The 25,904-nt window shown below is 38.7% G+C and overlaps 2 protein-coding genes across 4 annotated transcripts in view; both read left to right on the top strand.

The window, feature by feature from the left end:
- The window catches only part of kif19 (kinesin family member 19), a 59,136-nt gene extending 41,529 nt beyond the window's left edge, over positions 1-17,607 (top strand). The window contains exons 6-19 of the mRNA XM_041814958.1: positions 5,834-5,959; positions 6,042-6,236; positions 10,259-10,405; positions 10,512-10,634; positions 10,971-11,127; positions 11,241-11,415; positions 11,634-11,832; positions 11,924-12,194; positions 13,578-13,702; positions 13,782-13,945; positions 14,028-14,133; positions 14,859-14,982; positions 15,661-16,049; positions 16,518-17,607. Of these exons, the coding sequence (XP_041670892.1) occupies positions 5,834-5,959; positions 6,042-6,236; positions 10,259-10,405; positions 10,512-10,634; positions 10,971-11,127; positions 11,241-11,415; positions 11,634-11,832; positions 11,924-12,194; positions 13,578-13,702; positions 13,782-13,945; positions 14,028-14,133; positions 14,859-14,982; positions 15,661-16,049; positions 16,518-16,802 (2,586 nt within the window). The 3' untranslated portion in view covers positions 16,803-17,607. The remainder of the gene's footprint in view (positions 1-5,833; positions 5,960-6,041; positions 6,237-10,258; positions 10,406-10,511; positions 10,635-10,970; positions 11,128-11,240; positions 11,416-11,633; positions 11,833-11,923; positions 12,195-13,577; positions 13,703-13,781; positions 13,946-14,027; positions 14,134-14,858; positions 14,983-15,660; positions 16,050-16,517) is intronic.
- Positions 17,608-18,584: 977 nt separating this feature from the next.
- Positions 18,585-25,867, top strand: si:ch73-127m5.2 (uncharacterized protein LOC561202 homolog). Of its 3 annotated transcripts, XM_041816432.1 has the most exons (6): positions 18,606-18,714; positions 21,454-21,729; positions 22,005-22,131; positions 22,508-22,708; positions 22,822-22,951; positions 23,032-25,867. In XM_041816432.1, exons 3-6 carry the CDS (start codon positions 22,074-22,076, stop codon positions 23,498-23,500), a joined length of 858 nt encoding a protein of 285 aa, XP_041672366.1. In that variant the 5' UTR covers positions 18,606-18,714; positions 21,454-21,729; positions 22,005-22,073; the 3' UTR covers positions 23,501-25,867. The 3 variants fall into 3 exon arrangements, with proteins under 3 accessions (XP_041672365.1, XP_041672366.1, XP_041672364.1); XM_041816431.1 differs by having other exon boundaries at positions 18,585-18,679; positions 21,454-22,131; XM_041816430.1 differs by having other exon boundaries at positions 21,454-22,131.
- Positions 25,868-25,904: the final 37 nt, after the last annotated feature.

The raw sequence follows: 25,904 nt of genomic DNA, 5'->3' as shown, positions 1-25,904 counted from the left end.
TTACACTAAATGACAACGATCTGGGCAGAGAATTCTGTATTCACAGCTTTTTCAATTAAGAGAGTACAGCACAGACTCTTGAGCTTACATTTAGCTGTTTTTCTTGTTCCTTTCATTTTTAAAAGCAATGGTGACAACATATAAACATCAAATGCTGTCCTCTGTGTCATCTTGTAGGCTAAGGCCCTGTCCACACAGAGACAAATTCAGGAGTATACGCAAAAAATTTTTGTCGTATCAGCATTTCATCCACACGGAAACTGCGTTTTGAGAGGCCATAAACACTACTTTTGAAATTGGATCCCAGAGAGATCAAATTTGTAAACGCTTACCATTTCATCTCCATGTGGACAGCCAACCACATCTTTCTTGAAGTCATTACGTCACACATAGTGTAGCACACTTACGCCACATGCGGATGTCGAACCAAAACAACAATGGTTGTATTCATGCTGCAGAAGCTATTGAGCTTACTAGGACTTTTACAGCAAAATCTGATGCCCCTTTACACCATGGCGAACAGCATATACCAGATATTCTTAAAGCCAGCATGGAGAACAACCAGAAGGGCAACCAGGAGAAAGTTTGTGGCAGTTTTCTGTAATCTTCTTCTCTCTTTTTCTGCATTTACGTGGCAGCGTTACAATGCCACTTACAGGCTTGTCGTTGATACTACAGCGTTTTCAGTGGTTTGGTGCTTACGGGGACATTTCCTGAAACAACCTCGTATTTACAGAAAACTTTTTCAAAACGAAATGGAAATAGAACATTTTCGTCTCCATGTGAACAAGGCCTGAATTAGCTAGCTACAGACACAGCTGTGTTTGCCTTTGCTGGTATACAGCTAAAAGCCTAAAAGGGGAAGAGAAACAGTGCAGATACTTGGGGGATTTTCTTTTTTCATGGTGGCAAAAGTGAAGGGGAAGAAGGGCATTTTTTTCTTACAGTAACAGATTGCTCTTCAATGAAAAGGTACGACAGAAAAACTTATCTGAGAACTCTTACCTGAGTACAAGTGGCCTCAGTATATAAGTCATACTCTGTTTGTTTGTTGTTTTTTTAATCTCACATGGGTTTAAATTGTCGGCCCATGTGACGATTTCCACAACGACAAAGTCCACAACGTGCTGTTTCTTTGCAGCTGTGTACCATCTGTTTTCACTATAAGGAGTTTGCACATCTTTTAGCTCCTGATGTCGCAGGAAGTGTTCTCACAGTGAATTTTCTCAGCAGTACCACAATGATGCTCTACAGTAATCACGCTTTGAGACATCCATATTAATACCACAACAGCATGCAGGGGTGCGAGAGAGCACAGCACACAGTCAGATAAGCACAGGAGGTGACACATTTGGCAGTTACAAGAAAGCAGGATGTTTTTTGTTTGTTTGTTTGTTTGTTTTTTCTTCACAAAACGTTTTTAGACATGTGCAGGACAAAATCAGCTATGTAATCAAGTTTGCGGCTTTTTCTACAGGGGGCATCAAAAACAACACACACTAAAACTTTCTCTCAGGAATTCAGAGGTCATGTACACAATATTGAAGAGCTATCATTACGCCTGTAGATTTTTGCTGCTTTTACTTTTACTTACAACCTTTACATATGACATGTTTGACATTTTTGTTGTCAGCTGTAGCTGTTTGTTTTAAGTTTTTTTTTTCTGAAAGGAAATTAAGCATGTATTTTCTAAATTTTTTTGCTTATATCAAAGCCCTCTTGCTTTTCTTTTTCTTTCCTTTTTGTCTTCTTTCTGTTGCAAGGTAAAACTGGCTGAAATTGCCCGTATTCTGGGTAGATTTAAAGTGGGGGTATTATGCCTTTTTTCAAGGCTTGACACCATCTCTCTGATACCCATGTAGTAGCTTTATTTGGTTTACAGCTCAAAAATCTCCTCATGTTTCTCACACTGGGGTCCTGAAAAACCCTTATTTTAACCTCCATCTGAAACGCTTCGTTTTAACTGCTGTCTATTTAACCCCCCCCCCCGACCTGCCTCCCCCCAATTGGCCAATTTTCCAGAAGCTGGCCGGTGGCACGACTCAATGTTTAGTGACCGCCCCCTCCAATGTGGCTATATTGCTATGCTAGTAGTTGTAAACTTTGAATGAACTGGTCCAACTGAGTAAAATATGGCGAATTTTGATATACATCTGTACGTGTTAGACATGGAGTCTGATCCTGATCGTTTGGAGAGAGATGGGGAAGAAAACCAGCAGCAGTGAAGGATAGAGCAGGATGTATCTGTTAGGTAACTGTTTAATTACTGTGGTACTAAATGGCTAAAAGGCCTTGTGGGGGCGGTCTGTTCCGCCTTGCCGGCAGCACGGATGAACCACGAACCCGTCAGGAGATCCTATTGCGATGACCTCATCAGTTCGCTCCATCGAAATCTCGTCTCGGGAGAATCTCAGAGAGATTTTCAACAAACCGTTTTCATCGGTTTACACGCTAATTCCAAGATTACTGCCGCATACATTTATCTTGCGGTTTGAAAATTTGCATGCATGGAGTACGGACACCCAACACTGTGACTTTATATTTATGTTTTAAAAATCGGACAAGTATAATACCCCCTCTTTAATTTTTAAGGGTTTTTTTGTCTTGTTTTTCTCTCTCTTTGGAAATACAGTATTGATTTAAGCTTTTTCCCCTCCTGCCATCATAGAGTGCCCCATTCTGTTCATAAGCATTGACTGTGTACCGTTAATGTGACGCTGGTTTTCCATTTTAGGGATTATTTTTGACTATGGTTGACTTTGGTCACTTTAATAAGCAAAGGGATTTCTAACTTGTACTCCTGAATAAAATGTTCCTTTTTAAATCCCTCTGCGGTTATGTAGTTACAGGTTTTGACTTGAAATACAGCTAATATATCATGTCAAACTTGGATCAGCGGGTCATTTTTCATCAATTTAAGTGAATTTTTTTCCCTAGGTTTTTTATTAAAGCAGGTTGTTGCTTGAATACAAAGAAGAATGAGTCAGATTTATTCAAAATTAGAGGAGAGGAATAGAAAGGGAAAATCATTTTGTGGAGGAAAGAAAAAAGAGGACTAAAGCACAAGAGCACTAAATGTGTGGCTGAAAACGGCACTTTTTGGTTACAAGGCAAAGACGAGGGGTAACATCAGAAATTAAAATAGTATTTTGTGTTTCCGGTACCAGACTTTATTATTATGGGCTATGATTGACAACATTATTAAAGCCTGGCTCTTTAATGGCAGCGTGGGAGGGAGGAAATGAAAATTTCCCATTAAATTGCCAATCATGGAGTTGTGTTATTCTCTGGCCTGCTCTGAGCACTTCAGGAAGAGTCCTGACTCAAGGCTGTGTGTGATGTGTGTGTTTGCTGTTTCCAGGGAGTAATCGGTTGCCACCGCCACCTCGCCACAAAGAGGTTAAACTCCATTTTACAGCCTGGCTGGGCCATGAGCACACATCTGCTCTTTTGCTTTCTCAAATAGAACACAGTTACACACGTGCAATCACAGAAAAGCATGCACACAAAGAAAAATAGACATAAATAGATTATGTAATGATAAAAAAAATCATGCCTTTTTTCATGTGTCACATGCTTACAGCGTTGCACTCTAACCTTTACTTAAGCTAGTTTTTTTGTCAAAGTTAGAAACCCTGATGAAGAGGAGACTTCTAGTTTAATAACTTTTGTATGGTTGTTGGCGATGCTTCTGATGCTATTCCTTTTCATTAAGCACAGTCAGAGTCTTTAATTTGTGGCGTACTTCAGTTCATCACCAGTCACCAGTCCTCTGAAAGAAATCTACCACCAAGCAGGGGTTCATTGATGTTGGTTTTTCAGGGCTCCTTCTTAGTAGTTCATAGGACCTATAACTGAGAATTGGAATAATATGGGTTTACAGTCATGTGATTTTTTTTTTTTTTCAGTCTAAAGAAATACAAATCTTTAGAATTTATATTGGTACAAGTCCAACAGTGATAAATGTGTCCTTTTATTGCTGAAAACACCATATTTTACAGTTTACATATTAACCAAGTGTACAAGTGCTCTCACTTTTCCCCTTAGTGATACCACAGTGTAAAAATACCCCAATTCAAGTCAAAGCCTTGCATTCAAAGTCTTACAGAAGTAAATAGAATTAAGTCAATTAGAATATACTTAATAAGACAAAAGTAAAAGTGCATTTCATAATCATATTACTACTGGATTATAACTACAGATGCATTATTGTGTTCATCACTGAAAATGTTGCAGATGATAAAGTTTAATCTCATTAAGATTAATAGCTTATAATAGCACACAAGTGTATAAGTAGACTTTTGTTTTGTTTAATAATCAGAATCAGCAAGGAAGCTATTAACTAAGTCATCTAAGTCAAATAATTTCATGATTAGAAATTACTATATTTGTTTCTTAAACTGAGTAATTCCACTCCCAGAGTTCACAGCCAGGTGAATGACAGAGCATTCAAATGGAGAAAGGACTCTTATTATTTAGAAAAGGGAGAGTAATAAATCAGCATCTGCTGTAGCTTTTCTATGAAGTTTTGCATGTAACATGATGCATATTTTTTTTACTGAATGTTGTGGGCTCTTTCATTCAATTAACAAGCAAATACTTGCAAGGTTCCTTGTATTATTTCCAATTTTAACTCTTTTAGAATCCCTTTAATGTTCAAGCAACATTGATTTTTTTCACGAAAATATCCCTACATGAATCAACATTGAATTGAATTGAATCAAATTGATTTTAATGCTACATTGATAGTGAAAACAGGGGAATCCAGGAATAAGAAATCATTTCCACAATCACAAATAAGTTAGGACTGATAGTTATGAATAAAATGACTGATTTAAGAACCAATGAGTAATAAAAGTTGTCTGCGAGTTGTGAAAAATATATCATTTAAAATTTAACATGGATGCTGCACAGTTATCAGAAAAAATAATGGCACATTTTGGTAGCTCCTTCTGTACTGAGGTGAACCACAGCTCAGCCGGGCATAACTTAACATTAGACTGTGAATTTTACTGAGAAAATATGCGCTAGCTTGTATGCTTACTTGCCCAAATGTATGCAGTTTTTCACACAGTACAGAGACTAAATGATCCATATTTCTTTTCTGGATTTAACAGCATTCAAGTCTTGACTTTTTACAGCCGACTTCACCTTCAGGAGAACTTACAGTGCTCTTTTATAATACCATATTTCCCATTTTATACAAAATTGACTTAAAATAGTAATTGTAAGTACAGAAGAACACAGTGGCCTTGTTGAAACTCCACTATCCTTGAAAGAGTACAGATGGAAGAAATAATAAAAAACAAACATCCATCAGCCAGCGACAGTAAAGCTCTTCTGTTTCACAGTTTGTGGCTGAAGTCTGTTTGACAAATAAAATCTGTCATTACGACCCAAACCTCCCTGTGGTTTGTCACTCAGAGGTAACTTTTCCAGGATGTCATTTCCTGCTCTGAGCTTTTATGTGGGTCTGGGGGCTTTAACAGCACCATCAGTCTTGGGTCAGACGAGTCATCTGAGTGTTTTTTAGACACAGAGGAGCACTGACACAGGCTGATGACCGCCCGCCACCCAATGAGCCGTGGTTTCTAAATGACAGGTTGCTGAAAATATAGAACTTTATGTTTTTGTGCCATGTTTGGGTCTGTGTAGGTGGCCTGAAAAACTCAATAGAGCTTTTCAATGCACATAAACTACTAACTAGTTCAATGATGTCACAAAATAAGACAAACAAAGCTAAAGTATATGTAGTAGAGACTTGAATTGTAGTTTTTATCTGATTTTTTTACTGCTTTTTACCAAAAAATTTTCATTTATTTGGTCCTTTTAGATCTACAATGAGATGATCCGGGACTTGCTTAACCCATCCTCTGGTTTCTTGGATCTGAGAGAAGACTCCAAAGGTGTGATTCAGGTCGCCGGCATCACTGAAGTCTCTACCATAAATGCACAAGAGGTAATGTAATCTAACTAAGCAAGATTCCTTGATTAGAGTGCGACTTTCATGTTTTCATAAACATTATGTGGGTTTTTTTTAGATCATGGAGTTGCTCATGAAGGGCAACAAACAGCGCACACAGGAGCCGACGGCTGCCAATAAGACGTCATCTCGCTCCCACGCCGTGCTGCAGGTGGCCGTCAAACAGCAGAGCAGGTGTCGAGACGTACTGCAGGAGGTCCGCTTCGCACGCCTCTTCATGATTGACCTCGCTGGCTCTGAACGAGCAGCACAGGTATATGTTTCCTTATTCAGGGTTTAAATGGCAGAAATCATGTTTAATTGATAGTTTCACAGGTGGAGGATTTATTTGCGGTCATGTGTCAAAGTGGGTGCGCTCACTTTTGTCAACTACTTTTCTGCCAAACTCAAGTTTAAAGACTTGGCCCATTTGCCTTTTGAATACACGGCATCTTTATAAATCCTCAGGGTGACATTTTTCATCTATAGACTCAGAAATACCGTGCTCTGCTTTGTGACTGTGTTTGCACTTAGCTGCTCACTGGGGATGCTTAGCAGAGAATCTTTATGACAGACTGGAGGATTGAGGCTTCCATAGGCCTTTGGAGCCTCTTTATGACCCACTATGCAGCCTATTAAAGAAACTCTTGGTGAATAGGATGATGTTATTGTGCTGCACAACAGTTTGAAGCTTCACAAGAGCAAAGTAATACCTGTGGCAATAGCACTTTTGCTTTTAACATGCATTTCCATGTTAAGATTTCTACTTTGTCACCTGTGCACAACTATATATTGTAGTGAGCAGTCATTTTTCAAGTTATGAAATTTACATCCAAGCTATAATCCAACTTCAACTTTCAACTTACTGGCCTCAAAAGAAAATTTGCTTTGCAGACAAGCAAAACAATAAAACATAGAGTGCACAGGCACTCGGTTACAAAGCAGGGCCAAAATCTGAGTACACTTCAGCCCAAAGTCCGGTTCATTTGATCATTGCAAAAACAAGTGTATCTGCACCATGCAGAAGTGGCCTCTAACCCTAGGCATGGTTCGTGTGGGCTCGGGCATGGTGCGCAACCATGCCTAAGTACTTGAGTTTCCCTTAGGGTTAATTAAGTATATATCTATTGGTACTTTTAAAAAATTAGAGTTGTAAAGGCAATATCTTAATGTTAGTTAAGGAATCTTAGGCTTAAGTGGCTAGTTAGAGGCTGACAAAATAAATAACCTTTTATTTTAAGGACATTTTGGTGGCTAATCAGATTTCAGGGAGCCCTGGTTGATCACTGGCACTGCTGTTTACTTCCATAATCCATCAGGGCACAGGAAAATAATAATAATATAATGATAATATAATAATAATATAATATAATAGTAATGTAATACAATATAATAATAATCAGGAAATTGTTTTTAATTTGGTTGCCAAAATGTTTAAAATGTAGTCTCAATTTAGACATGAAAAGGCACGTCAACAAATTCTTATTGTCAAAATGTTTGATTATAGAGTTAGCATTGTAGCACTGCCTTGTGCTGAAACTAAGAAGTACAGTACAGTCAAAAATATACATATACTATACCAACAGCAAAAACTGATTTCACTGAAGTGCATCAGCTTGTAACAGAATATCTTACAGAATAATATAATGTAAATGCCAAACAGAACATTTTACGGACTCGTCTTACTCTGACTTAACAAGGCATCCAGAGAGTAGCCCTGTAACAATGACTTGGAATCATAAGATTATTTGTATGATGCTGTGATCACAGTGGAGCCTTTAGCACTTCTTTGTGTTAGTATTCGTCTTTAAAGTTTCTATGAGGAGTTCCATGTGGTTATGAAACGGACGGAAATTAGTTCCGGTTCCTTTTTATGAGCTACAGAAGCAAACTAGACCATCAGGGAGAATTTTACTGTCATCCTTGCTTCAGGATCTGTCCCAGATAAGCTAAAAGCATCTTCCCCCCACACCAAAGCTTGACTGAGTTGTATGTCAGACATTCAAAAGAAAAAAACAATGAGACTTATTGTCAGAGAACACATGTAAAAGTCAAGAGCAGCAAAGTAGGAAAGGAAGTTCCCTTCAGGAGCTATAAGTTTAACTGAGACATCTACATTAATCACACACTTTTTCTTTCTATGTGTGTTATTGTATTAACAAGCTTAACTTTCAACAGTTATGTAAGACCTTTTTATATTTGTGATGGATATTGTATTGGATTGAACAAATACAAGTTTCAGACAACACAAAGAGAAAAACCGCATGAAATATGAAAGGATTTATCAAAAGAGCAAGCTTTTACTGAATAATAAACACTCAAATGGAAAAGCGTGAAGTTGAAAAGCAGTTTTATAATAACTCATTATATCATGTAACAAAAGGGGCAGAACATACTGTTGGGAACATTGCCTTCAGGATTATGCTGGTTGGATCAGGACTTTGTGTGAAGAACAGCGGCACTGTATTAAGTGGACTAAGAGAGAACATGTGCTCTATTATCATGTAACGTCCCTCATTAAGTTGTCAGGTGAGGGTTTTGAAAATATGAGATGAATTTTTTTCAAAAAATTACTCAAAATGAATGTTTTATCTGCTAAGTTAATAGCTTTTCATTGTTCCTTCTTTTAACACTGCCTTGAACATGGTTCAGTCAATGGGTGTTATCTACCATTAGACGTGGAAAAAGTACAGACTAGTGCACCCAAGTACAGGTTTACTTCCCTTTAAAATCCATTTAAGTCAAAGTAAAAGTAATCAATTTTAAGTTTGCTCAAAGCAGAGTTTCTGCAGACCCTTAAAAAGTCTTAAAAGTCCTAAATAGAACTTTAGAAGTGATATGCTTCAAATATAAGAAGGCACTTTGACTTAGACAAGTCTTGATCCAAGCTTTCATTCAGTCAAACTTTATTTTAAAAGCACTTTTCACACAAGACAATGTAGCACAAAGTGCTTTAGAAATAGACAGATAAATGAAAGGGGATTAAAGGAAATGTGATCTAAAATACAGTTTAAAAGGGCATAAGGTAACCCTGTGTGATTAGGAGACACAGCAGCATAAAGTTGATTGTCGTCAGCATTGTGGAAATTGATGCCTAAGAATCAAACCTTGAGGAATGCCACATTCCATTTCATAAAATTTAGAGGAGCGATCCCCAAAATTCACATAAAACGGTGCCATAAAAACTTTGTATGTTGTGTTAGATATCACTACACCCTATATTGATTGAAAAGAGGCATGAAATGCTCCAGAAATCATCAAATCTGGGTGTTTATGAGCAAAAATCTCTTGGTCCTGTATTATTGACTAACATAAACAGTGCCCAGTGTCCAGTGTATCAAGAAATCTCACATGACCTTGCATTTTTGACCGTTGCCACACAAAGATGAATTTTTATCAGCTCAGGACTTATAAAGGTCTTAAAAAGTTAAAATTTGTAGGAAGTAACTTCCGTCTTGTAACCGAAGCAAAACAACTGTCTTTGACACAAAGTTGGAACCTCCTTGTTTTGATTTTTAGTTTGTTATTTTTACTCAGTAATTGATGCTTTTAAAAAGTAAACGTAAAACTTCTGATTTTAAAAACTACTCAAAAAAGTACACAAGAAAGCTGCTAAATTACAGTAATGTGAGTAAATGTAATTAGTTATTTTTCACCTCTGTCTACCACAAGGACAGATTGTAAGGGTTCCTAACCAAACTACAGATGAAGAGCTCATATATGGCAGACAAAGAGTCACAGGAGGCAACGGGGACATTTGAGGACTCTGCGGGGTCTGTAAAGTTGATTTAGTTTGGACAAGTGTCAGTGGACCAAAGGTGTAGGGTGACGCCATCTGCTGGACATGAGTGGAAACTTCACTACTCTTACAGAAACAGCTGTAGGTCTTAATGTTAAAATTTTGGATTTAAAGCTCTGGAGAAGTGAAGTCAGTTCAGTTGCTCTTTAACGCAAAGAATTTGCAAATAAAAGGGAAACACTAGAAAAAAACTGAAATCCCCCTGTAAATAAGCCTGTATTGATTTCTAAGGATTCTTCCTTTTACTTGGCTGCAAAACACATTTCCACTCAAGGACTTTGGGTATAAGAATAGATATACAGTATAATTTTATAAAGATATAAAAAGTTAGAAAGAAATTTATTGAGTAAAAATATCAAGAATTCAAATAAAGACAGGCGACCACTTCAGACAGTGACCCAACATTAAATTTTTTCTTCATCTTTCCTTATTTCTAATCAGCTGTTCATTCTTTCCATTTTTCTCACCTTTACCTTTCATTTGTTTTTTCTATTTAGACTCAGAATCGGGGCCAGCGATTAAAAGAGGGGGCCCACATAAACCGCTCCCTGCTGGCTTTGGGAAACTGCATCAACGCCCTCAGTGACAAAAATGGCAACAAATACGTCAACTATCGAGACAGCAAGTTGACTCGACTACTGAAGGTAAAACCGTGTAGGAACTAATTTAAGGTCTGCATGGACTTACTCTGTTTTATGATTGAGATGTTATTTAAGGAGGATTTGTGTTCTGATACCTTTTGATTAACAGGACTCATTGGGCGGGAACAGCCGGACGGTCATGATCGCCCATATTAGCCCCGCCTCTGTGGCGTTTGAGGAGTCTCGTAACACGTTGACGTATGCTGACCGTGCCAAAAGTATTCGAACACGGGTGAGCATAGAACATAATTCCTTTTTAAGCCATTTATCATCTTTTTTAAGAACTAAAATAATGGTCTTTTTCATAATGTTTTTTTAAAATTATATAGCATGTACATAAGGCTGCAATATTACATGATCATTAGATGTTATTGTTTTTAATTCATACATTTTTTACAGACCGATAACAATATTTGTTACAGCTCAGTTATTTGGTGTCTTTTTAAAAGGTCCAAGAACAGAAGTGATATCTATTGTAGCCTATTTGGAGGATAAGATACAATAAATCTGTCAGTATAAGGTATCTTGACATATTTTTCTTTCTCCATTTCCTAACTTTGTGCTACAGGTAAAGAAGAATCTGATAAATGTGTCGTACCACATCGCTCAGTACACAAACATCATTGCAGACCTTCGCAGCGAGATCCAGCGGCTCAAGGAGAAGATTGCAGATCAGGCGAGCCGCCAACTAAACTCAGACCGCGCTGACATCCGAAATGTCCAAGGTAGACCTCATTCACACAGCCCCTCCAGGATGTGAAAAATTGTCCAAATAAAGCAGCTTTCTAGAATTTGTGTCACCCATTATTTTCCTTTATCTTTTCTTCATATTATGTAGCCGAGGTCCAGGCCCACTCCAGTCAGCAGAGTAGAGCAGAGATGGACCAGCTGAGGGAACAGCTCCTGGATGCTTTCCGCCAACAGATGGAGATCAGAAGGAGCCTGATGGAGCTAGAAAATAGCAACATGGAGATCCAGATCGACACCTCCAAACACCTGCTGACCATTGCAGAGTCAGTGTTTATACAGGATTTATTGATTTCTTTCCAGTGTCTGCCTTCTGATATCACATTCATGGTAATCTGTAGTCTATTAGATTGTTGGCTGAATAGTTCTAAATTGTTTAAACAGTTTCAAGTAGAGTTTGTGAAACGTATTTTCAAGTTATAAATCTTAAATCAAACAAGTTTTATGTTGTGGTAGTAAGAATATTTTGTAATTTTGCCTCTAGCTGGGAGCAGGAGCGGAGTCGGCGCAGGAGGAAGTGGCGAGCTGAGAGGAGGAAGGAAAGTGTCCACAAAGATGACAGTGAAAAGGACTCGGACTCTCCAGAGTCTCCTCCTGACAGTTCAGAGACGCAGCAGGTAGCGATGGCCCGAGAGAACCTGGTTACTCTCATGGCTGAACAGAAAAGGATCAACAAACAGAAAGTAAGGTTCTCAATCTACTTTTTATGGTGTTTTTTGTACTTTGACCTCATGCTGTAGTAAATAAAAACAAACCCTTCATCTTTGCATCAAGGCGTTACTGGAGCGCAGGTTTCTGGAGCTCCGTGATCGGGCCCGGCGCCTGGAGGAGCTGCTGCCCCGGCGGGTGAGCTCAGAGGAGCAGCGGGAGGTGCTGGGTCTCCTCTGTAAGGTCCACGAGCTGGAGATTGAAAATGCAGAGATGCAGTCCCACGCGCTGCTAAAAGATAACGTCATCAGGCACAAAGACTTTGTGGTGCAGCGCTTCGAGCAGCACAGACACCTGTGTGACGAGATCATTCAGCAGCAGAGACAGTTCATTGATGGTGAGGCTGACACTGAAATTTGTTTTAAAAAATTCTTCATTTCATAGGTGCTCTCTGTAAGCCATTTTGATTTAAATAGCTTTTATACCTTTTATATTATCTCAAACTATGAAGATTGATATGTTTGTAGTTGTGGTAGTAGTGTATGGCTGTACATGGTTTGCATAAATGGATCTTCTTTTAAAAGGAAATGTTAGAAGTTTGTGAAAATTTCATATAGGGATATTGAGAAACTACATAAATAACTCAATCATATTTTATACTGATCAAAAAGGTGCAGGCTAAAGCTGTAGCTTATATTACCTCTCCTTTTACAGAACATACAACAACCATTGATCCACCAAGTTTAAGTTACTTAATTTGACTGCACAGCTGCATCTCAATAAATTAGAATACCATCAAAAAGTTGATTATCATAGTTAAATTCAAAAAGTGAAACTCATGTATAGATTCATTACGCTCAGACTGCTATATTTCATGTGTTTTATTTCTTTTCAGTTTGATGATTATGGCTTACAGCTAATGAAAACCCAAGATTCAGTATCTCAGAATATTACAGTATTACTTAAAACCAATTAAAAAAGGATTTTTAACACAGAAATGTTGGACTGTCGAAAGTTTGAACATGTACAGAGCTCTATGCTTGGTTAGGGATCCTTTTGCATGAATTACAGCAGCATTGCAGCATGGCATGGAGGCGATCAGTCTGTGGCACTGCTGAGGTGGCACTTCTTCAAAGCAAAAGCTTTGAAGTCCTTTATTATATTCTGAAGTATCTCCCAGTGGTTTCAATGCTCAGTCTGCTCTGAGGCTGTTAGCATTAGATCCTAAATAGATATATCCTGGATAGATTAATCCTGTATAGATTAAATCCTGCATAGATTAATCAAAGGTTGGTAGATACAGAAATAAATGTTTCCTCTCCCAAAAATATCAGGCTACTTTGTTAGACACATTTTTGCAAGTTTGACACACTGAAATGAAATCCCAAATTTTTGCAAAGGTTTATTTTGGGCTTTTTATGCCTCTATTTGAGTGACAGGACAGTGGATAGAGTCCAAAATCAGGGGGTTTGATTTGCAAAAAATGAGTCACAGGTTGATATAAACACAGCCTGCCTACTTTGAGAACTAAAGCCCTTGCACATAAAAATTAACGGCTAGACCACTGGCACCCCAGTTTCTCTTTATTTTTTACAACAATGTTGACCTTTCTTCATGTGGGTCCTGGGGGTCTTGACTTTTTTTAGATACAAGAAATAAGGATGGCAACTGCTGCTTAAATTAGTTGTTTTTTTTTTTTCTTTTCAATTTCCCTTAGTTTGTTTTTTTCACAATGAGTTCCTGGTTTTCTAAACTGTTTTTACTTGCATTTGTTTTCCAGACCACAGTCTGTTAGTTCCTCCACATCTCCAGGAGCTCTACGACATGTATATGAGGGAGCTGGATGAGAGGAAACTGGACAGAGCCATGGCACTGGAAAAAGTGACCACCAGACACACCATCAAGGTGAAACAATCAGGACAGGAAATGTTCAATTCTATGAATACGAGTACTTGTTTTTCTTAATGAGTATGTTGTTCTTTAGGAGGGCTCTTTACCCAGGATCACTCTACCCGGTCAGTGTCGTGACAATATGCAGGAAATGGACTCGGACCAGGAAAGCGTGCGCAATATGTACTCCGATAACAGACGAGGCCAAACCAAAACCCGTAGACACACTTTGCCCCCCATTCTGCCTGAGCCTGAGCTGTAAGAGGACATCCTGTACTTTCAGAGCCATTATAACACTAATGCATTAAAGTAATAATAACATGTTCTGTCTCTCTCTCAGGGACAGTAACAGGGTTTTTAAGAACAGCCCTCATGCCAGGCAGATGAAAAACTCAGTTGTAATGACTCCACCCCCGATCCACATTAACGGGAAGGGCAACAGAGAGGTGAGGATACTTCTAGTAGATGATTTTTCCCTGGTTCTCTCTGCTTTGGTCCTTATTCCTAAGAGAGGCCTCATGCTGTGAAATAATTGAGTCTAGTCAGTTGCTATTTTTCACTTAGAGCAAGATGACTCAACCAGATACTTCAAACTGTTCCATCGTATTCATTTTTTACTCACGCAGCTCCAGAAAAGACTCCCAAATGTCAGCTCAAGAACACTGCAAAAACTCAAATCTTAACAAGTGTACCTGTCCAATTACCTGAAAAAAATGTCATTCGAGTTGTTATTATGAGAAGTCTGTATCTTGAATTAGATAGTACAACACTTTCTTGTTGCACTGGCAGACTGATTTACTAATAAAAAGCAACCCAGGCCTTATTTTTTTCTTTTATCTCTTTAAACCATATTTTTATTTGAATTGATCTGTGATTGTGGCATGGAATAAGTGTAATGAAATGTATTTGACAAGAAATTCAACAATACTCTGGCCAAGATGTGCAAATCTTATCTCCCCCTGGTATTCAGAGTTTGTTTATGTCCATCTATCAGTGCTTAAGAGAGCATGATTAAATCTTTATTGAGTATTTAGCTTCATCTAACCTTCTCTATTTGAAAATAAAAATGACCCATAGAAGTCAAGCAAAGAGTTGAAAAATGAATTAAAAACACAAAAAGTTGATTAAGTTGGTGCTAAACTGTGACCTTGGCTGCATGTTGTGTTTGCAGCTGCAGCCGCTGGCTCATGAGGGCTGTCTAAGCTACAGCCACCTCAGCCACAGTGTGAGCAGCCACCTGGACTCATCGCCAGAGAGCAGCGAGGCTGGGGCTGAAATAGCTCTGTCAAGACGCGGTAAGAAAGGCATATGATGTGCGGATACCTTTTAATACCAGGATTTAAAATCATTAAATTGATGTTATTTTGATAGTAGATAGTATTGAAACGCAAGCTTCAGTAAAACTACATGTTTTTCATCAGAAGAGTCCAAGGAAAGGAATAAATCCACATATGTCAAGTCTACAGTCAAATTTTTAACTAAAATCTGCCATTAGCAATGAAGAGAGCACTGTCGAAGTAAGATAAATAAAGAAATTACTCAATATTGGGTGTTAAACTTTAAAATTCTGCTATCATGACAGCCCAATAATGATGATGAATATTGTTCTTAATGAAAGAAATGCTGTTAAATGTTTTCTCTTTAAGGTTTCAAGTTTGATGCCTTGGACAAAACAACAAAAGTAGAGCCCAGTTAGTATTTGTACTTCAATAGCATGTCTTACAACTTTTTTTTCTAATGAGAGTCTCCTTTTTTTTTTTTAAATTACCTAAATAAAAAAACACACATAAATTGTTGTGGATTTATTCCCGAACAGAATTCACATCAAACGCATGTTAATCTGTTCTCTTAGATACATAAAATAATCTTCTTTCTTTTCGAAAATGACTGTTGATGGACTGTTGCAAACCTTTATTCTACCCATTCATATGAAGTGGATTGAATAAGATGTGAAAATCTCTGTTTCTCCGCAGAACGACAGCAGATCCTTAAGGGGGTCCAAAATATTGTAGTTAAAGCTGCCCGTCGCCGTTCCAAAGCCCTGGAGGTGGATGCGTTGCGGTTGCCCCTACCTCTCTCTCCTCTGGACCCCAAAAAGCAGAAGAGCAGCCTCTCTCTGAGCGAGGAGCCCCCTTCAGGCCTGCCAATGCGGCGCGGCAGACAGCCCAGCCCCGAGCTCAGACACGCCACCTCTGACGACAACCTGTCCAGCAGCACAGGAGAAGGGTCCAGCCTCCAGGTGACCTGGACACGGCCACGAAACCGTCAGGTCAACAACAAGAACCAGACGCCAAGGGATGTGGACTTTGAGGCGCGACGCAAAAAGAGGCGCTCTCGATCTTTTGAGGTTACTGGTCACGCAGTAAGTATTTTGTAAACCTCTTTAAAAGACACTTAAACGTTAACCCTAAATATTTATGTTTTATGTAAGCTGCATTAGATTATTTGGGGTTTGAAGAAAGGTGATGAGTGGCTAGTGGTTTAAGGCGTGCCCCATGTATACAGGCGGTCCAGATCAAATCCAGCCTAAGGCCTCTTTCCCACATGTCTCCTCCCCCTCTCTCCCTGATTCCAACTCTATCCACCATTCTCTTTTTTGAATAAAGGCATAAAACCCCTAAAAATATGTTTATTTAAAACAAATTTGTCATGTCATTTAGTAGATAAAGACTGGTTTTAAATTACATTTAGAAACTAAAGATTTACTTGACGTTAGCATTTTTAGACCCACAGTAAGATCCACTCTCTCTGTTCACAGAACTGTAAGCAGAAACTGATATTTGGTCTTGGAGAACTTTGAGTCATAATTTCTTCATTATCTCACTTTCAGTTGCCTCAGACCAAGACCACCACCGCTCAGAGGTTCCGCCCTCTGGACAGCACATCAGACACCCATCTTCTCAACAACCCTCTGCCCCAGGCCCCTCTGCTCCGTCCTCAGTTCAGAGGGGTCCCCCCTATCGCCAAAGTCAGGGCTCCTCTGAACAACCAGCAAACAGAGTCCTCCACAGTCCACATGAACAACATGAAGCGAGGGCCTCAGCTGCGACAGCCCCAGCCCCTCCTCTACATCACCACCACGGGCACCGGGGGCCAGCGAACACGCAGACACTGAGCCACTACTCACTTTGATCCCAAACACCAGCACTAACATCCACACCAGCCAAGCCAGCAGGGGAAAGTCAGCTCCATTAAATGAACAGTTAACCCTTGAGTGACTGATATCAGGCAAGACTGTGAGGCAGTCTGATTCGAATGAATAGATAACAGCTGTAAACCTCCATACAAGTCTGTTTTGTGCTTGATTGTGGACACTGAGGATAGCTTAACATACACTGTGTTCACTGCTTGCTATCGTGCTGAATTTTGTTATTGTCAAGTCTAGATGGTGTCAAGCTCTCACTATGAATGCAACACGGTACTGATGTTTGTGCTTTACAGTGGGTTTGGTCATATTCGGTGCTTGTTATTGAGGCCAGATACTAAAAATGAAGTTAATGTGGGATGTTTATGAAGGTCTGTTAGATTGATCTTTCCTCTCGGCTCTCACTGAGGGTATTAAAATTGTGGCTATTCAAAAACTGTCAATAAGAAATCCTGCTATCTTATTTAACCCTAGAAAATTTGTGGGATTTTTCTTCAGTTGAATAGCATACTATTTTTTCAGCACAATCATTCTTTGTTTTGATTGTCATGCACTTATGGATTCAGACTGAATGTTTTTTTTCTTACAAAACTTGTTTCTATGCCTTTTTCTCCACAAATGTGTCTGTAAAATATGTCTGTGTAGATGTATAGTACAACAGGTTGCTTTTTCAGATTAGCGTGCTGTATTTTTAAGGAATTATTTAACTGTTGCCTTTTGTTTTATTTTGTTTTCATAATTAAACTTTCTATGTTTTATTTTGTATATTTTTTAATTTGTACCCAAATAAATTTGAATGAGATAAGTTTCTTTTTTCTTGTGCATGCAAATAGTCCTCATTGCCTCATTAATTTGACATTAAAGAGTTTTTAATATACTGTTCAAAGGCACTGAATGCTACTGACATGGCTTTTGATAGATAAAAGGAATCAAATTGCATTGATATTTTTGACATTTTGATTAAATACATTGTACATTTTGGAATCTTTGTAATCTGGAGACAATATTTTGGCAATGTTAAGAATTAACAACTGGTCAGATAACTGACACATCAATGAGCACATAAATAGACATTAAGTCTCATACTGAAGATTTAAATACTCTAATATCAGTCTTTGAAATACTCTACTGCATAGCAGGGGCCAATCTCTATCAATAATACTATTCAAAGCACCACAGCTTTAGCACGCCCTCTGGTGTGCTCCCCCTCTTATAACAACATTGCAGCTGAACGAAGAGGTTACTGCACTTAGCATGTTAATACTGTTTAAAATCTTTGTTACTTTGTTTACAGGGACTATTTTAAATCCAGCAAAAACTCAAATGAATTTTAAGTTTATAAAAAAGAATCTCGAAATTGTTGGCATTGCACCTTTAAAGGAGATGTTTACAAGGTCTGTAAACAGACAAAATGCTTGGTAACATTTTACCCCTAATTATTCGTTTTCTGCCTAAATTTATTCAGCAGATCACACTGGAGACCCGCTGTGTCTTTTTCTAACAGACTTAACTTAAAAATATGTCAACCAGACTTTTTTTTTTAATTAAATGCAAACAAATTATTTACAAAAATATTTCACTCCGCTCTGTTTGGGTAAGCCAAGTCCGGAAATGCCGCCCCTCTTTCCTACTGACAGTCTTCTTGTTCAATCACACCACATATGCAATGTGAGTGACGGGTCAATGGACCAATGAGCGGAGGGATTACAGCCTTCGGGCGGTAGTGCATATACGGCTGATTTGCAACCGGCCGAAGCATCAGCAGTGAAGGAGGAAAAATGTCGCTGGCTTCGACGCGGACCGTTCTAGGATCAGTGTCCTTTTAGGCAAATTCATACGGCGATTCGGTAAGTGGGGGACAGCCGTCACTAGTTGCATCAAGGTTAGCGGATTCATTTAGTATGTCCCGTCACTGTTCTTTGGGTATTTGTCCTTTTTGTAACGTTTTAGGCCTGCTGTTACGGAAAAACCTAGCAACGGTTGCGCCTGGCAGCCATGATGGATGTTAGTGACGAAAAAAGCAGCAGTGTTGATACATTTTGAGCAGTTAATTTGCAGCCTAAATTAAGCGTTTTTGTCCAAATCTCATTTTTAAAACTACACTTTTAAGTTAGTTACATGTTTCTCAAACGGCATAAGAGCGTAAACACTTGCTGTAGGTGTAATTTTTCTTAGGTCAACTGTTTACACGACAGATGCCAACCGACGCACTGAGTTGAGCGCGAGAACCAAAGCGAAAAATCATGCTGTCGTGCACGCGCCACTTATGCACTCGCTCTTAAAAAGTTAATTTTGGTTTCGTTTTACTACACAGACGCTTAACACTTGTTTGCTGTAAGATGTAGACATTTTTCCTACATTTTCCCAGTTTTTTTTCTTCTAACAGCTGCTGGGCTGTGAAAGCCAGCGGACAGTCAGCAGTGTGAATTTTTAACATCAAAAGTGGGACATTTGATTAACCAGCTAGCTTAGTTGTCAAGGTGTCACGTAAACATAAAACCTGTGCAGAATTAGATCATTTTCCCAAATAATGCTTACATTATGAAAGGCACTGTATTGAGACTGCGTATAATCGCGAGCTTCATCACTTGGCATCTTATCATGGTCCATCTTTTACAGTGTTTGATGTTCTGTGGGATTAGGTGGTGTTAGATAAATGGGAAAATGTTTAATACTGTTTATTTTTTACTTTCTAGCCTCCAACGTAGTAACTCTCCCTCTACTAGCTGATACATTTTTACAGTTTTTGTTAAATGCTGACCAGGAGACACAATAAATAGTTTTTGCTCCTGAATTAATTCCTTTACATCCATTGTTTTCAAGTTAAGAATACATTTCACCTCATAGATTACAGTCTACATCAGGGGTGTCAAACTCAATCACAGCAGGGGCCGGGTTCTGAATTTGGGTCTAGCCTGAGGGCCTAACAGGGTCAATAATTAACCATTGACTGTCAACCTAAATGGTTTTGAGACTAAAAGGTCAACACGATAAGTTAAAAACTCCAAATCTGAGATAAAAAGTCAAACTTATAAGTTTTAAAGGTAAAACCATGATTTAAAGTCAAAATAATGTTTTTAAAAGGCAAAATATGAGATAAAATTACAAATCATGAGTTGATTGAAAGGTCAAAATATAAGATAAAAGTGAAAGTTAGGAATTTAAATGGTCAGCAAAACAGATAAAATTCCAAATCATGATATTTGACAATCAAAATATGAGATAAACATCTAAATCATGATTTTAAAAGTCAAAAAATGAAATAAAACCATGACTTTTAAAGGTAAAAGATGAGATAAAAATCAAAGTTAGGATTTGAAAAAGATCAAAACATGAGATAAAAGTCAAAACCATGACTTTAAAAGGTCGAAATAGGGTTTGAAATGTAGAATTATGAATCTAAAAGGTAAAAATATTAGATAAAAAGTTAAAGTTATGAGATGTACTTTCTTCTGTATTCCTCACTTTTTATCAAATTATTTTTACTATTTCCTTTTTCTATTTTTTATGACTCAGCAAGGATATTATAAACCATTAAGGTTAAGCTTACATTTTTATACTGGAGGAAATCTGCAGACCTCATACTGGTGGGCCAGTTGTTATAAAAATATCATATGATCTAGTGGGCATCTGGTGGGTATAACTGCACCAAGGGCCGGATTTGGACCCTGGGCCTTGAGTTTGACACCCCTGGTCTACATGAATAACTAAAGATTTTCAACCTTTGTCTTTTCTTTACAATTCAGTATCTCTTCCATTCAGTATGTAGTATTTACTTGTCTGGTATAGCGTGTAGTTAGATAAACCAGTGGTTCTCAAATGGTGTGGCATGGCAAGAGCCAAGTCTTGGTGTGCCGTAGCCATTTGTACAACACTCCATAGTTACTACAACTATAAAATGTCTTAAGTTCAGTCAGGACCACATTGTCAAGAAACACACATTCACTTATTGCTGTAATTCATATGTGGCTGTTCTGTGAAGGAGGAGCTGGGGTGGAGGACTGTTGTAAAGAGTAGCCTAGAGAGGGAGCTGCAAAGTGTAGCCAGGTTAGAGCAGTTTAAATATGGCAGCACGACTGTGATTCGCCAATAGCCTGTATAAAGGGCTTGGGAAATAGTCACTTATTCAAATCTCGGTTGATCAAAGCTTGGAAATATTTCTAGTAGCTGGAGACGTGCCATTTCACTTGCAGAGTGCTGCTGAGGTGCCCTTGCGAACCAGGGATGCAAGATATTAGCATAATATTGATATCAGGAGATACGAAAATTTTAGTTGATATTCACAAACAAGTATCGACCATAGGTACAAATAACTTTGTGACCTTTTTGGTACTTTAAAGTGTGTTTTAAGGAATGAAAATTTTTTGTTTAACTCTTTGTGGAGATAAGTTGAATTACACACCAACGTCAGTTTATTTTATCCAAAGGCGGCAAGGTTAAAAATATTTTATTAGTTTAAAAGGTCTCAGAGATTACCATAGGTGCTAATGCAAAGAGACTAGCTTTGCTGCAAGCTATTCAAGTTTGAATTAACAGTAGATTAAAACTGAAATGTTTAGAGGTTTATTCATAAAGCCAATGTCATGATACTAACTATGTTTTGTCTTTTCTTTTCTTTCAGAATGAGACTTCTGCTGTGGTGTTACCATGACTCATTAAAAGCCTCAGGAAAAGAAACAGAGACGTTGTAACAGTTGCAGTGTGGGAGGTTTTGCCTTCACTGCAAAGAGAGAGAGTCATCTTACGATCCTCTTTTGTCTGGTCAGTTGAGGCAAACCGTTTAAGAACAGAGAGACTAGTATACAATCGCACTACATGGGTCTTCAAGGTAACCGGATCTGATAATTAAAGCCTTTGAGCCTCCTCCCTTACCTGGAAAGATAAAGTTTAAGAGAAGGTATGGACCAATCTACCAGAGTGGTGGGTCTGGATGCCCAGGGGAACATGGTTTTCACTGTGGTGAAACCTGTAATGGGCATCTTTCAGGTGTCCTCAGATCAAACAGGAAGTGTTCCACAGGGCAGCATGGGCCTTCAGGGTTTATCAGAAAACACATTGATCCTCCCACACACACAACCTCAGCTGGACCAGAACCAGATGGAAATGCAAACCATACAGACTCATATGCAGCCTCATATTCAGACTCAGATGCAGGTTTCTGTCCCTGAACAGACAGAGGATGTGGCTCAGGGCCAGGACCCACCAACAAATTCAAGCACAACTGTAGAGTCGGCTTCACAGATGCCATTTGCTGAGGTTTCCTCACTCCTGGACCCAAACATGAAAGGATCAAAAGCAAGTAAGTGGGCAGTGGTTTTTAGATGTCATCTAAGTTCCAGTTATAGGATGATGAAATGGACTGAATGAATGAATCCCACGAGGAGTAACTAGTATGGAGCAGCTTGTATTTAAAAGGTACAAATGAACATATGGAAGAACAGACTTCTTTGTGATGAAAATGTAGCGTGATTTTAAAAGAACACTGATCGATAATCAGGCCTACTGAATAAAAAATAAGACGATCAGTCTGGGTAAAGGCATTAGGTGAAGATAGTTTAATCTTAACACCTATATAAGGGTTTGCTAACTTTTGTTTAAGAAAATTTTGATTATCAGATCTGATAAAATGAAACTGAGTTTCAGCATGCTGTTTGAAACTTTCTCTTATTACATAGGAAAATATCTCATCTCCTATGATGAAATCAAACGTCGACTGCAGGCCCCGGAGAAGATGTCCCTGCGCTCCCTGGCAGCCTACACTCGGGTCAGCAGAGGTCCGGCCAGCAAGAAGACTCTCCTGGAGTCACTCAGTGTTCTCGGCCTGACACCGAGCACAACTACCTCTGTGTCCTCATCTTTCTCCAAACTCACAGAAGGTGACTAAGTTATGCAATGATAAGATATGACATATAGATATACCTATACATAGATGTAACATGGAAGGAGAATGAAAAAAAATTAAACAAAAACTGTTTGATTGTGTGTTCAGGAGACACCAGAGCTCTGTGTGATGATATGAAGGATTTTTCCCATGACTACATTGACTACAGTAACATGGCGAAGCAGCTCATCCCTGAGGTCAATACAGTTCAACACTGGTCCAAAATAATTGAAACTAAGTGAGTAATGTAAGAACTAGGCATGATATCATCTTTTAATATTTTAAAAACAGAGTAATAATAACTCTTCTTTCTCTCAGAAATCACCTGGAGGACATGAGAAAGTATTTCAAGGACCCAGTCAACAGTGGAGCGTTTGATAACGTCACTCATGGCCTCGGTCTGGGAATGTTAGACGTTGCTCTGGACATGATCATCATGGTAATCGATCAGCAGATTCGGATCCTCTCTGGCGCAGCTGCATCAGACCCAGCTGACTCTGGCCCTCCAATGCGGCGTATCCGCAGGCGACACCGTAAAACTCGTTTGCATGACAGCGAGAAGTCTCACAAAGTGTCTGGAGGGGGCAAAGAGCAAGGGAAGATCATTCCAAAAGGTAAGGTGCGCAGAGCCAGGAAGAAGATCCCGCGGGAAACTGGGCCATCTGGTCCTGTGGAGATGCACTCAGAACAGTGCAAACCTGATGATGTGGAGAGTAATGTCCTCACTCTGGTTTCTGTTGGATATGAAGCTGTTTCCAGTGGGCTCAACTCATCGGGAACTGTCTGACACAATAAGGATCTATTAAGGAAACTGAGCCCTGTTCACAGGGACACTCAGCAATGGGATAAGGACACAGCTTCAGCTCATTTCAACTCTTCTGGAGGAGTTTTGCCAAGCTGAATATCAACGAATGATGCCACATTGTTAAGTCCAAATCATGGGAATAGTTTGACATTTTATTAAAAATGCTTTAGAGTTATGGTGGGTGGATTTTGTTACTTATGTCTCATTAACCTTAAAAGTGATTTCACTGAAGGTGTCTCCTAAAAAAAGATGTCATACAAAATGACTGCCTAAACAGTCTTTATTTACATTCCGCTACAAAGACTGAATAACTCATATTTTTCTGTGGAAATAATGCAGGAGGTGTTTTTTAAACACTACTTTTAAGGTGGTGTAGGAGAAAACTAGCAAAGAGATAAAAAAGGCACTAACCTGTTCAAAAATTCCTCACAGAAGCATCAAGGTTTAGTTCATTGAACAATCTTAAGGTCACCTGATGTAAAAATGTCTACAACATTGTGTGGGTTTCCCCTTTGCAACTCAGCAGCTCACCAAGTATGTCATGTCCTAACTCGATATGAAGAGATTTTTGGGCACCCTTGTTCTATAAGAACACCATGTTTACCCAGCCAGTTGAGTGAAAGCCATGAGAGTGTAATGAAGCTGGATCCTAATTCCTATTGCTAACCCCGATAATTTTAAGATGCCAACAATGGCTAAACGTAAACCACCACACACCGTGTATCTTATATATCTGATCCTGAAAGCACCAGATATTTTCGGAATTTTATATTCTGTGATTCAAATCTTTTTGTAAGATAGAGTGCCTTCCTCAAACCACACTCTTGACACATTCACTAAGCTCTCCAGTCAGGTCAGGTGTGGGATAATATGCCATTTTGGCACTCCTCTGAGTCAACCTTGGTCCTGTACTGCTCTGGCCTCCTGATGGCCATCGTCCAGGTGTGCACCAGGCCCATGTCCCATTTCCCTCAGGGGTTCTGGGCACCAAGTAAGTAGTGAGCTGGATCAGGCCCAGGAAAGCACACCAGGTGCTCGTAAAAGTAGCCTGTATGAAATAGCTGACCCTTCTCATCCCCACTCTACTGAGCACACCAGCATTCGACACACGGTCGACACGCAGTCTTACAAACAGTACCCCAAAAAGCGCCAAAAAGAAGTTTTGACAAAGGAGCCAAGCCGGCATGTCTATCCAGTCAGCGCCAATAAGCTGTCCTCATGCATAATATAAATTCTAGTGCAAAAATTCAACATACTACAGCTTTAAAATCACTCCACAAAATGAGAAAAAAAAGTTCCTTACATTTCTTTCTTTTTACATCTTGTTTTTTTCAGTCTGATGTTTACAAGATGATTAGTTTTTACAATTACTTATAAAATCAAGTCACTACAGTGTCACATGTACCATGTAAGACCAGGATATTAGATCATGACAGTAATAATAACTTTTTGATTTTATATTTTAATGGTGTTTCTGAATAACTGAATGTGTTTAAGTTATGTACATTAACTTTTATGTACAGAGCAACTCAAATGATGACCAATAAAAGGTGTTACACCTGTTTAGTAAGTCAGGCTCAATGTTGGAAGGATTTAATGGCACTAACTCCGCACTCTTAAGGTTTTGGACAGCACTAAATTCTCCATGTGAGCGTGCAAACAGAGGGTGCAGGGAGTGGTTTGAGGAAGGTCCAGGGTGCCAGACTTTAATCCATTAAGAGTGTTTTGAAGCTATGTTTGAAGTCTTTGAGTGTATGGTAGCAGTACCAAGCTGCTTCTGTAGTGTTTACCTTATAGAAGAAAGAGTGAAATCTATAAGAGAGAAATATTTTAAATTATTCAACTGTGTTTAACTACTGCTTTCCCTGAATCCTTTTTCTTAAGTAGCAGGTTTCACGTTGAATGTTGTCTAACTAAATCTGACCATATTTTATTTTTCTATGCTGTTTCAGCGAACACAAAAGCATCCACATTGTTGTCTGCATAAGTGTAAACACTGAGAAAGCTGTCTCTATACAGGTCAAAAATGCAGGCCATAACAGAGGTCTAGATTATATTTTTTGCTGGGGTTACAAATTCTCATGTCTCTGTTGTATTTATTCATGTTTAGATTTATAGTTGAACATTGTTGAAAAAGTTTGTTTTGACTTGAACCTCCAGAGTTGAGTGAAATATAAAGATTTAGTTTTCACAAAAACTTTGATTTTTTTTTTCTTGTGATGAATAACATGTTTGGTGAAAAATGTGCCTTGAAATGCTGACATGTAAGAAAGAGAGGGAGAGAGAGAAGGGCTCCATTGATTTCATTTTTTTTTTTTTTTTTGGAATTACAACCCCAATTCCAATTAAGTTGGGTCACTATGTAAAATGTAAATAAAAACAGTGC

The sequence above is a fragment of the Cheilinus undulatus genome, linkage group 20 (genome assembly GCF_018320785.1).
Source record: "Cheilinus undulatus linkage group 20, ASM1832078v1, whole genome shotgun sequence".
NCBI lineage: Eukaryota > Metazoa > Chordata > Actinopteri > Labriformes > Labridae > Cheilinus > Cheilinus undulatus.
This window is presented reverse-complemented; position numbering and strand designations above follow the sequence as displayed.

What these genes read in the sequence shown, in the direction of transcription:
- si:ch73-127m5.2 (XM_041816431.1), top strand. Translation starts at nt 21,732, where the DNA reads ATGGACCAATCTACCAGAGTGGTGGGTCTGGATGCCCAGGGGAACATG. An exon ending in CATGAAAGGATCAAAAGCAA is followed by an intron (nt 22,132 to 22,507) that starts GTAAGTGGGCAG and finishes CTTATTACATAG; the next exon opens with GAAAATATCTCATCTCCTAT. An exon ending in TTTCTCCAAACTCACAGAAG is followed by an intron (nt 22,709 to 22,821) that starts GTGACTAAGTTA and finishes TTGTGTGTTCAG; the next exon opens with GAGACACCAGAGCTCTGTGT.